Consider the following 11,834-nt stretch of genomic DNA (forward strand, 5'->3'; position numbering starts at 1 on the left):
AGATAGATAGATAGATAGATAGATAGATAGATAGATAGATAGATAGATGATAGTTAGATGTAAGAAATTCAGATGGAGACTGGAGAGATGGCTCAGTGGTTAAGAAAACTGGTTAGTCTTCCGGAGGACTCAGGTTCAATCCCTAGGGCCCACACCCACATGGCAGCCCACCACCATCTGTAACTCTGTTAGATCTATTGGGATCTAATGCCCTCATCTGGCCGCCTCAGGCACCAAGACTGTGCGCAGTAAACAGACATACATGCAGGAGAACATTCATACACATAAAATAAATAAAACTTTTTAAAATTAGGCTGAATATGATCAAACTATATTGCATACACATACAAAATTTTCAAAGGATAATAAATAAAAAATTTTAAAAGCATTGAGTCCCTGAATGAGCTGCGGCCCATTGCAGGGTCCCAGGCCCCTTCTGAGACTTGTGTGGGGAAACTAATTGGTTCAGCCCTCTGACCTGTCCAATGAGCAGCAAGCTTGACAGACCTGACGGTGATTCCCTCGGACGCTTCCCAGCCTCGCTCACCTGCACACCAGATCCTTGGGCACTTCCTTGGGCTGTCTCTTCTTTCTCCTGCAAGGAAGATACTGTAAAGCTCAAGGCCTAAGCTCAGGACCAGGGATCCTCATCTTCCCTTCCGGGTTGCCACCAGCCAAGTACCCACCAGTCCTGTACCAAGACTCACCTCCTCTTCAGGAAGACAATCAGCAGACCTACCAGGATGAAAAGCAGGATGATGCCCACAATGGCTCCAGCAATGATGGCTGCCATGAGAAACAAAGGAGAGACGCTGGGGACCACGTGTGCGTGACATGTGTGTGTGTGTGTGTGTGTGTGTGTGATGGCACATGTGCATGTAGATATTCTTTAACAGCCTTTTATGTGGTCAATTTCTCTCTTCACCACATGGATCCCAGGGGTCGAACTCAAGTCCGTCGGTCTTGTGAGTTATATGTCTTTACCTGATGACCCAGCTTGCTGGCCCAAAACCTAGGCCTTGTCTACAGATTTGCTATTTCTGTCCTCAGTTGTGTTGAGAGGCCCACAGGGAAGATGGAAAAAAGGGAAACGACAACACTTCTTTGCAAACCCCTGGCTCTTTTAGTTGCACACCCAAATTATTATTTTTTAATGTATTCTCTCTCTCTCTCTCTCTCTCTCTCTCTCTCTGCATGCATGCATGCATGCCAGGGTGCACATGTGGAGCTCGGAGGAAGCTTAGAGGAAGGAGTTGGTTCTTCCTTTCACCATGTCAGTTCCTGGGGTTGAATTCAGGTCAGCAAGCTCTTTCACCCATCTTGCCAGCTCATTACATTAAAGTACATCATTTCTCCTTTTACATGTGTGTGTGTGTGTGTGTGTGTGTGTGTGTGTGTACATGTGAGTATAGGTGTCCTTAGAGCCCAGAAGAGGGCACTGGATACCCTGAAAGAGGGAGCCTGATGTGAGTGCTGGGAACCAAACTCAGTTCCTCTGAAAAAGCACTATGTACTCTTAGCTGGGAATGGTGGCCCATGCCTTAAATCCCAGCACTCAGGAGGCAGAGGCATGCGGATCTCTGTGAGTTCACTGCCATCCTCCTCTACATAGTTCCAAACCAATCAAAGCTGCATAGTTGCAATGCATCCCCAAGGGGAAGTCTAGGTAGCATGATGTCACATCATATCCCCAAAGCGGAGAGCAATCAAAAGTAGAGAGCAGAGAGTTGATGCATGCCAGTACCTGGTTATTGTCTCCATTCCTATACAATCTAGGATTCTCTGCTCAGGGACTGGAGCCACCCAACGTGCTACCTGAAGGATGTGAGACTTCCCAGAAACCAAGACACCCATCCAACAACAAACCGACCCATTGGTTAGCCTAATCTAGACAGCCCACCATCACACACTCTCTCGTCCTCACGGCATCAGTTCTCCCAAGGGTAGGGGCTTGGTCTTCTTAGAGATTTGCTTGCCAAGGGGACAATGCCTAGCAGTGAAGCTCTCCTGACATCTAGGACTGCTCAAGACCTTGCTTGTTCCTAGGCTCTGATGGGCACAGTTCTCCTAGGATCTGTCCTTAGACACTAAGTACTAGTGAAGACCCATCTCCATTAGCCTTGGGAGCCCAAGGCTGCACCTGCCCAGCAGTTCTGGTTGTATATAGCTGGTGGTGGACAGATTCCAGTAGGAATACATACGTCCTTTATGACAATTGCGTACCTCACCAATTTGGTCCCTCAGCATTTGACAAGAGACTCTGTCCCTTCTAGAATGCTAGTTTGTGAAAAGAAAAACACTCCCAAGGAACAGACCGGACAAAGCAAAGTTCAACACTGCATTCTCTTCTGCTGTCTGACCAGAATGGACACCTAGGATTTATTAGACGCCCTGATTCCTGAGAAGAGACAAAGGGAACAGAATGATACACACATTCACTGGGCCGTCAAGATGGCTCAGTGGGTTGAACCGCTTGCAGCCAAGCCTGGTGAAAACACCCACATAAAAGATGGAACAAGTTGTCTTTGACATCCATACATGCACAGTGGCATGTGTGTGCACTCCCCACTCCCGCCCCATCCCCAAATATATAAGTGGAATAAACCATTTAAAAGAAAGATTAGAGATAAAAATCAGAGAATGCAACTGTGAAGAGATGTGGCTCAGGGTTAAAAGCATTGGTTGCTCTTCCAGAGGACCTTGGTTCAACACTTAGAACCACAGGGCAGCTCACAGCCACATGAAACTCCAGTTCCAGGGAATCTGATGCCTCCTTTTGGCTGCTTCCGGTATGGCATGCATGTGATATATAGACATTCATGAAGGCAAAACACCATACAGATTAAAAAGATAATAACTATTTGGTGGGGGTGAGACAGGGTTTCTTTATGCAGTTCTGGCTGTCCTGGAACTCACCCTTTAGACCAGGCTGGCCTTGAACTCAGAAATCTTACTCCATCTGCCTCCCAAGTGCTGGGATTAAAGGTGTACATCACCACTGCCCAGCCTAATTATTTTAGTTAAAGGTCAATGGTACTGGAAGCTTCAGTGGTGTTGAAAATACACTGACTGCCAGCAAGCTGTGTGATGACTTCAAGTGACTGGATTGTGTGTATGATGAATTTTATCTCAAGAAAGCTGTTTTAAGGAAATTAGTGAGCCGGTTCAGTTGGTAAAGTGTTTGCATTGCAAGCATGATGGCTAGGTTCCATCTCAGAAATAACCAGGCCTGGTGGCACATGCCTATATTATCAGTCTGAGGAGGGCGAGGCATGCGTATTCCTGGAGCTTGCTGAACTGGGATCCAGATCCCAAGATACCCATCCAACAACAAGCGACCCCTCTGTTAGCCTAATCTAGACAGCCAGCTATCACACACTCCTTCATCCTCATGGCATCAGCTCCACTTGGCCAGACTGAGGTCAACAAGAGACCAGGTCTCTATAAGAAAAGAAATGTATGAGGAGCGGTGAGATGGGTCAGGGGGTGAAGATGCTCACCAGCAGGCCCTGTGACCCATGTGGCAGGAGGAAATACGGACTCCTGTGGTTCGTTTTCTGACCCTTCATGTGCACTGTGGCACACACACAAATAAAAAAGTAAGTAAATATAATACAAAAACATTTAATGTGGATGCTAAATAAACCATACACAAGATTATCCTCTGGTCACATGCATAAACGTGTGCACATGTGCCACGGCACTCCGGTCGAGTCAGCCTGTCAGGCAGGGATGCCTAAAAGCTGCTCATGAGGAAAAAAAGAGTTTCACGGAAGCTCCCTCCTGAAGTCTGGTGAAAGCCAGCTCTCCAGTTGGGTCAGTTTGACAAGTGGAAGCTTGGAAGCTGCCCACAAGGAAAAGAGTTACGGAAATTCCCTCCTGGAGTCTGGCGTCCCCTCTAAACATAAATTAATTTTCCACTCCCGAGTAAGTCTAGTATATGGATTCACGTGCCCTCTATTAAGCATTACCCTATTATAAGTGCCTTTTAAGATTGAATTCTGACATAGCTAAAGCCTCTCCCAGTGTTCCAAGATCCCAGATTACAGCAAGGAGTTTAACCTATTCAGTAACTAATTAAGCACTACAATAAAACAGAGCCATTAACTCAACTGGTCTGCAGGAAGAGCCTGGGAATCTCACTGAGATAGAAATATTTAGTACAGGTTACATTCCATGCCAAGAGCAAGTTGATATACTATCCTGATAAATGGGGATTCTCCAGACAAGATAAGAATTAGCAAGGCCTAGGAATTTAGGGGTCCATGACACTACATTATTCTTGAGGCCTGTCAAGAGTTAAAACCCCCTGGTGCTATTAACACTAAAGTGTGAAATTCTTGCCTGGCATTTGACTGATCCTAGGCAGGGCTGTTAATCTCTATTGTAAACATTTATCTAGTTCCTGCAAATTCCTTTCTTTTGTATCTGGTAAATTTCAGTGTACCTTGTCTTATTGTGATTTGTAGCTCCTGATAATTCGCTGTAATATAAAATAGTCTAATGCTCGACCAGAGATTACATTCAGACTCTACACAACCTCTCCTGTGTGTGTCTGTTTGTCAATTTAATCCTAAGCTTTGCCCACCTACTCTAGAGACCCGTTTTACGCAGACACAGGGACCCAGAGGGTCTGCGGCACACATGAACCTGCACGCACATGTGCGCACACTCAGAAAGATGGAGATAGTGAAATCAGAAAACAAAAGGCAGACAGACCAAAACAGAACAAAATAAACAACAACAACTAACAACAACAAAAACAACAACAAAAACCCACGGCCTCTCTTCATGGCAAGGTTTGTCTCTGGGCTCTCTACTCACCTGCACTCTCTGTGTGGCAAGTTGTAGAGACAGACTGGGCCTTCAGTTTGTTGAAGACAGTCATGACGGTGGCTGTGTAGGACTGAGCTGGCTCAAGATCTGACACGGTCACGCCCTTCCCACACAAAGATCCATTTTCAGAGCTCCATTTCCTACCCACTTTCACCTCAAAGTTCTCATAACCCCCAGATGGGCAGGACCAGGTCAGGAGGACCCCATATCCCCCAGAAGTGCTGATGCAGGAGGTGATGTTGACAGCAGCTGGTACTAAGTAAAGAAAACGAGAGGAATCAATAGGATCCATCCATCAAAGGTGGCTGGGTTTGCACACCCAGCTCTCTGAGAACTAGCCTATCCAAAGTCCTTCCAGACTACAACCCCCACAATGCCTTGGATTCTGTATCACTGAATGTATAAGGTTACAACCCCATGGCATTATGGAATTTGTAGTCCGCTCCTATTTTTTTCCTTTAGAAATATTTTAGTTATGTGTATGTATTATTGTCTATATAGGGATGTGTGTATGTGGGTAGAAGTGCCCACTGGAGCCAGAAATGGGTGAGTATTGAGTACCGTGCACTTGAGTTGACGGTGTTTGTGAGGCCCTGGACTTGGTGGGAAAAACTGAACTCTCTAAGAGCAGTGAGTGCTCTTAACTATCAAGCTGTCTCTCCAACTCTGCCGCTCCCTTCTTGGCCATGAGGTTGAGCCTCATCCCATTCTATCTACAAAGAGAATGGGGCATATCAGCTGTGGGCACCTGTAGGCTTCGTATGGCATTGGGCATATCGTTCCTTTCTGCCCACAAGCTGAAGTTGCACAAAGTGCCAGATCTGAGTCTTTACCTCAGATCCTTAGTATTATCTTTGGATTTGGTTTCATGTCCTGAAGGATCTTGCTTTCTCTAGGTCTCTTTTTCACTGAACCCAGTAGGTGTAGAAATGAGAATAGCGGTCCTTAGGAGGACTCCATATCAGGGCCACTGAGCTGTGGGTATAGTTTTTATTCTGTAGATCTGTGAAAGCTAAATTTGACCAGAGCCCTAGGGTTGTGTCCACAGCCATTCATGGTCGTTAACACCTGTAATATCCTAGTGGGATGCTGAGACAGGTGATTGGCCATGAGTTTGAGGATAACCTGAGCCACATTGTGAGTATCTGTCTTAGAGTGAGTCAAAGAGAGAGGGAGTTGGAGAGAGAGAGAGAGAGAGAGAGAGAGAGAGAGAGAGAGAGAGAGCCTCCTCAAGCTTGAGGCCTTGGAATCTCTCTGGTCCTGTGGTATGATGGGATTTGTGGTCCAGTTACCTTTCCTGCCACACAAAGAAGCTGACAGTGAAGGTATTAGCTTCTGAGTGGTATTGAGCCTTCCTGACTCCAAAGACCCCATTTCCCAAGAGTTTAAAAAGCACACTAAAAGAAACCCCTACAACCAACAGAGCCTATAGTTTGGAAATTTCTACTTGCTGAGGAATGATAATTTTTAGGAACAAGGCCTATAAATTTAGTGACACCAGTGTAATGGTTTGAATGAAAATGGCCCCCACAGTCTTTGAATGCTTAGTCATCAGTTGGTAGAAAGTCTGGGAATGGTTAGGAGGTGTGGCCTGGACGGAGGAGGTGTGTCACTGAGGGTGGGCTTTGGGATTTCAAAGGCCCAAGCCAGGCCCATGGTGTCTCTCTCTCTCTCTCTCTCTCTCTCTCTCTCTCTCTCTCTCTCTCCCTCATTACTTTTTCTTATTCTTATTCTCACCAAAAATCTTAATTTAAAAATTAATAAACAAGCGAGAAGCTGGGTGATCCCAGCACTTGGGAGGTGGAGGCAAGGCGATCAGTTCAAGGCCAGCCTGGAAGACCCCATGTCAGCAAATAAACAAACATAGGGTTGACCATTTGGGTTTGATCTCTGAGCTCCACAGGGTGGAAGGAGAGAAATGACTCCTGCAAGTTGTTCTCTGACCTCTGCACACCCAACCTACCCACACTGACACGCGAATAAAAAAGTAAATATGAAGAAAGGTGGGTTAGGGACTGTGATAAAAATAAGGATAATACAAATTGAGCAGGGATGCCAAACAAAGAGAGGCAATTAGCTCATCAGCTGCTTGTTCCAGCAAGCTGATTAAGGGGTCTAGTCTAGCCCAGAGCGTCTCAAATTTCTGTTTTATTTCTTGTCCTTTTGGGGGCTGTGGGGAACCAAAAACATCCCTGACCTCCCAAGCCCCCTTTCCCTACTGCCAGATGCTGCGATCACCAACATTTGTGCGCGCGCGTGCGTGTATGTGTGTGTGTGTGTGTGTTTGTATGCATGACTTTCTCTCTATCCTTCTTTTTTTTTTTTTTTTTTTTTTTTTTTTTTTTTTTTTTTTTTGAGACAGGGTTTCTCTGTGTAGCCCTGGCTGTCCCGGAACTCACTCTGTAGACCAGGCTGGCCTCAAACTTAGAAATCCACCTGCCTCTGCCTCCCGAGTGCTGGGATTAAAGGCATACGCCACCACCGCCCGGCCTATCATTTTCTTTCTAACCAGCCTCTTAATAGTTAAAAGAGACCAGTCAGAATGGCTAAGATCAAAAATTCAGGTGACAGCAGATGCTGGCGAGGATGTGGAGAAAGAGGAACACTCCTCCATTGTTGGTGGGATTGCAAGCTTGTACAACCACTCTGGAAATCAGTCTGGCGGTTCCTCAGAAAATTGCACATAGTACTACCGAAGGATTCTGCGATACCTCTCCTGGGCATACATCCAGAAGATGTTCCAACCGGTAAGAAGGACACATGCTCCACTATGTTCATAGCAGCCTTATTTATAATAGCCAGAAGCTGGAAAGAACCCAGATGCCCCTCAAAGAGGAATGGATACAGAAAATGTGGTACATTTACACAATAGAGTATTTCTCAGCTATTAAAAAGAATGAATTTATGAAATTCCTAGGCAAATGGATGGACCTGGAGGGCATCATCCTGAGTGAGGTAACCCAATCACAAAAGAACTCACATGATATGTGCTCACTGATAAGTGGATATTAGCCCAGATACTTAGGATACCCAAGATATAAGATACAATTTGCTAAACACATGAAACTCAAGAAGAACGAAGACCAAAGTGTGGACCCTTTGCCCCTTCTTAGAATTGGAAACAATCACCCATGGAAGGAGTTACAGAGATAAAGTTTGGAGCTGAGACGAAAGGATGGACCATCTAGAGACTGCCATATCCGGGGATCCATCCCATAATCAGCCTCCCAACGCTGACACCATTGTATACACTAGCAAGATTTTGCTGAAAGGACCCTGATATAGCTGTCTCTTGTGAGACTATACCTGGGCCTAGCAAACACAGAAGTGAATGCTCACAGTCAGCTATTGGATGGATCACAGGACCCCCAATGAAGGAGCTAAAGAAAGTACCCAAGGAGCTGAAGGGGTCTGCAACCCCCGCAGAGCTCATGTCTCTAGCTGCATATGTATCAGAAGATGGCCTAGTCAGCCATCAGTGGAAAGAGAGGCCCATTGGTTGTGCAAACTTTATATGCCTCGGTACAGGGGACCGCCAGGTCCAAGAAGTGGGAGTGGGTGGGGGAGGATAGTGGGGGGGAGGGTATGGGGGACTTTTGGGATAGCACTGGAAATGTAAATGAAGAAAATACCTAATAAAAAAATAAGAGTAAAAAAAATAAAAAAGAGTTAAAAGAGGGGCTGGAGAGATGGCTCAGCAGTTAAGAACACTTGACTACTCTTCCAGAAGTCCTGGGTTCAATTCCCAGCAACCCCAGGATGGCGCACAACCATCTGTAATGGGATCTAATCCCCTTTTCTGGTGTGTGTGAAGATTGCTACAGTGAACTTATTTAAATAGAATAAATAAATGTTAAAAAAAAAAGAAAAAGAAAAAGAGTTAAAAGACTTCAGAGTTTCTTGCCAACCCCAGATAGTTAAATTTTCCTCCTGTCAGTGCTGATCCTATAAATTACCTGCCACTGTGGGGAGAGGGGATGAGGGGGTGGCTTTCAGCTGCTACCAGCACCGACCTCAATCACTGATGCCTTACCTTGATGCCTTCCCCAGCTTGAGCTGGTTCTCGACAAATTAATTAAGTAATTAGTTAATTATTTTTGTGATTTGTTTGTTTGTTTTTCAAGACAGGGTTTCTCTGTATAGCCCTGGCTGCCCTGGAACTCACTCTGTAGACCAGGCTGGCCTCAAACTCAGAAATCTGCCTGCCTCTGCCTCCCAAGTGCTGGGATTAAAGGTGTGCGCCACCACTGCCCGCCAATTTTGTGATTTTTAAAAATAATTTTTAAAATAACTTTTTCAAGTTCTTTTTTGTTTTCTTGGGGTGGGTTGTTTGTTTGCTTTTATTGTTTTTGTTTTTGTGTTTGTTTGTTTGCTTTTGAGATAGAATTTTTCTATGTCTGGTCGTGGCTGTCATGGAACTGGCTCTGTACACCAGTCTGACCTCAAACTCCTAGAGACCTGCTTCTGCCTCTGAAATGCTGTGATTAAAGTCAGGTGCCACCATTTTAAAAATAACTTTTAGTTAAAAAAAACTAGGTGTAAAACAATTGAGGAAGACATAACGTCAACATCTGGCCTCCATGTGAACACACATAGAGGCACATGCACAGGCAAGTGAACACACAAAAGAATCAGAGGGTCAGAACCTTGACAGAGCAAAGTTCCCTCAGAGGTCACTGCACACACTGTCGTTTGAGCAAGAACACACACCCTGGTGTTGTGGGCTGCAGTCTAGTCTTACTAGACAAGACCTCATCATAAGATGCACATGCTGTGAACAACTCATTCCCAGAGCTAGGCGGATTTCAAGACAGATCCTATTTTCTCCTGTCCCAAAGGGACTGTATGTCAGATGGTTGGGCACATTCTTCTAGCTATGCTCCGGCATCACCACCAACTGTCTTCACTTAAATAAATAAATAAATAAATAAATAAATAAATAAATAAATAACTGTAAGAGGCTATATTACAGCACTTGGGAGACTGAGGGGAGCTTGCTCTATGTACTAAGTAGGTAGGGTTCTTGTCTTGCAGATATGAGGCCTTAGGTTCAATTGTGATTACTGCTCCCTCATATACCATTTATAAGCATACGTAAAAGCATATACATATATATGTATGAAATTTATATAGCATCCAAACTACATCTATGATCCATCTATTAATCATGTAACTCCTAAAATCAATCTATAATTTATACTGTATGTCATATTTCCATGTATCTATTGATACATGTATGTATCTATGTATGTATGCATAAATGTATGTATCTATTACTTATGTATATCAATATCTCTGGGTGTGTAATTTCCATCATTTCTATTGAATCATAGAATTTGCCCCATTCGATGTCACATTTCAACAACATCCCTTTAAGAAAAAAAGAATACAAAAATAATCCCTCTCACCTGTGCTTGTATTGAGAGGCTGTTTGGTGCTATAGACTTTATCCTTTTCCACCCACACAGAACATTCATATGAAGACCCAGGATCAAGTCCATCCACGGTGACACTGGTGTCTGTTGTATCCCGGGTCTCACTTTGGCCACCATGTCTACTGCACTGGGCCCAGTAGGTGAGGCCCTGCAGGGAGGACTGATCAGGAGGCTCCCAGCTCAGGCTGATGGAGATGTTGTTCTGACCTTCGACCCTCAGGTTTCTCACTGGGTTTGGTTCTGAAATGGGGACAGAAAGGAAAATCAGGTGTTGTTCCTGGTTCTCAGTGTTCTGTCTCTTCAGAGACCATGGTCCCAGTGGCAAAGGTGGGATGACTCAGACCTAGAAAGTTTAACATGGAAGCACAGTTTGCCTTTGAGCTCTTAGCATGTGGCTGGTTGTCACTAGAGTGCCTCTGAGACTTAGTGCTCAGGACTGGGAAAGTTTTATCAGTGCATTAGCGATGTCAGACCTAGCAAGGCATGGTTGTGGCCATTGTCTGAAAATCCAGGATTCAGGAAGCTGAGTCAGGAGGATTTCCACACATTTAAGGCAAGCATGGTATTCACAGAAAGATCTCGTAAAGAAATGGAGAGAGAGAGTGAGAGAGAGAGAGAGAGAGAGAGAGAGAGAGAGAGAGAGGAAAAATGTGTACCAAACACCGTCTGCGTGAAGAAATGAGCTGTTCTAGAGCTTTCAAGAATCGTTTGTGAAGATCAGTACCACATTTCTCTTCCTCTAATTTAGAGTGCATGAGAGAAAGCATTAAGTTTAAATATGTGCCTTCAATGTTGTGTTCCTCCTTTCCCTGGCAGCTCCCAACCTCCCTCTAACACATACCACTCACAACACAGGGATCAGAGACCAGTGGTGAGACTGGAGAGATGGATAAGCAGGTAAGAGCATTTATTGTCCTTGTGGAGGACCTAAGTTAAAGTTCCAAGAACACCAGGGTGGCACAAAATTTGTTTTAAATTCTGAGAAATCCTTCAGCCTCTTTTGACTTCCAGGACATTGCATATACCTGCTGCACTGACACACATTAAGGCAAAGCTCTCAAACATGAAAAATAAAAATAGACACGACCCTGTTAAAGAATGAAGACAAACGGGCTGGTGCACACCTATAATCCAGCCATCTAAGCAGTATCGGCAGAATGGTTGAGAGTTCGAGGCCAGTGTGGGCTGCATATTCAGAACCGATTAAGATTGAGAGAGAGGGAGGTTGGAGAGATGACTCGGTGTGAACAGCTCTGACCGTTCTTCCAGAGGATCTGGGTTCAGGTCCCAGCACAACATGGCTCCTCACAACTGGCAGTAACTCCAGTTCCAGAGAACCAGACACCCAGATTCAGATCTATGTGCAGGAAAAGCACCACTGCACATAAACTAAATAAGAAAAACTAAACAGAGAAAGAGGGAAGAGAGGGGGCATGAAATGTGGAAGTAAATGTGTCTGCTCTCACCTGTGCTGGTACTGACAGTCTCATTGGTGCTATAGACTCCATCCTTTTCCACCCACACAGAACATTCATATGAAGACCCAGGATCAAGTCCATCCAC

At 44.9% G+C, this 11,834-nt stretch overlaps 1 protein-coding gene across 1 annotated transcript in view; it reads right to left on the reverse strand.

The window, feature by feature from the left end:
- The window catches only part of Ptprh (protein tyrosine phosphatase receptor type H), a 49,928-nt gene that overhangs the window by 8,603 nt on the left and 29,491 nt on the right, over positions 1–11,834 (reverse strand). The window contains exons 5-10 of the mRNA XM_021166098.1: positions 10,245–10,511; positions 5,746–5,848; positions 5,554–5,657; positions 4,825–5,091; positions 708–786; positions 548–595 (exon numbers count right to left, since the gene is read on the reverse strand). Of these exons, the coding sequence (XP_021021757.1) occupies positions 548–595; positions 708–786; positions 4,825–5,091; positions 5,554–5,657; positions 5,746–5,848; positions 10,245–10,511 (868 nt within the window). The remainder of the gene's footprint in view (positions 1–547; positions 596–707; positions 787–4,824; positions 5,092–5,553; positions 5,658–5,745; positions 5,849–10,244; positions 10,512–11,834) is intronic.

This window comes from Mus caroli, chromosome 7 (genome assembly GCF_900094665.2).
Source record: "Mus caroli chromosome 7, CAROLI_EIJ_v1.1, whole genome shotgun sequence".
NCBI lineage: Eukaryota > Metazoa > Chordata > Mammalia > Rodentia > Muridae > Mus > Mus caroli.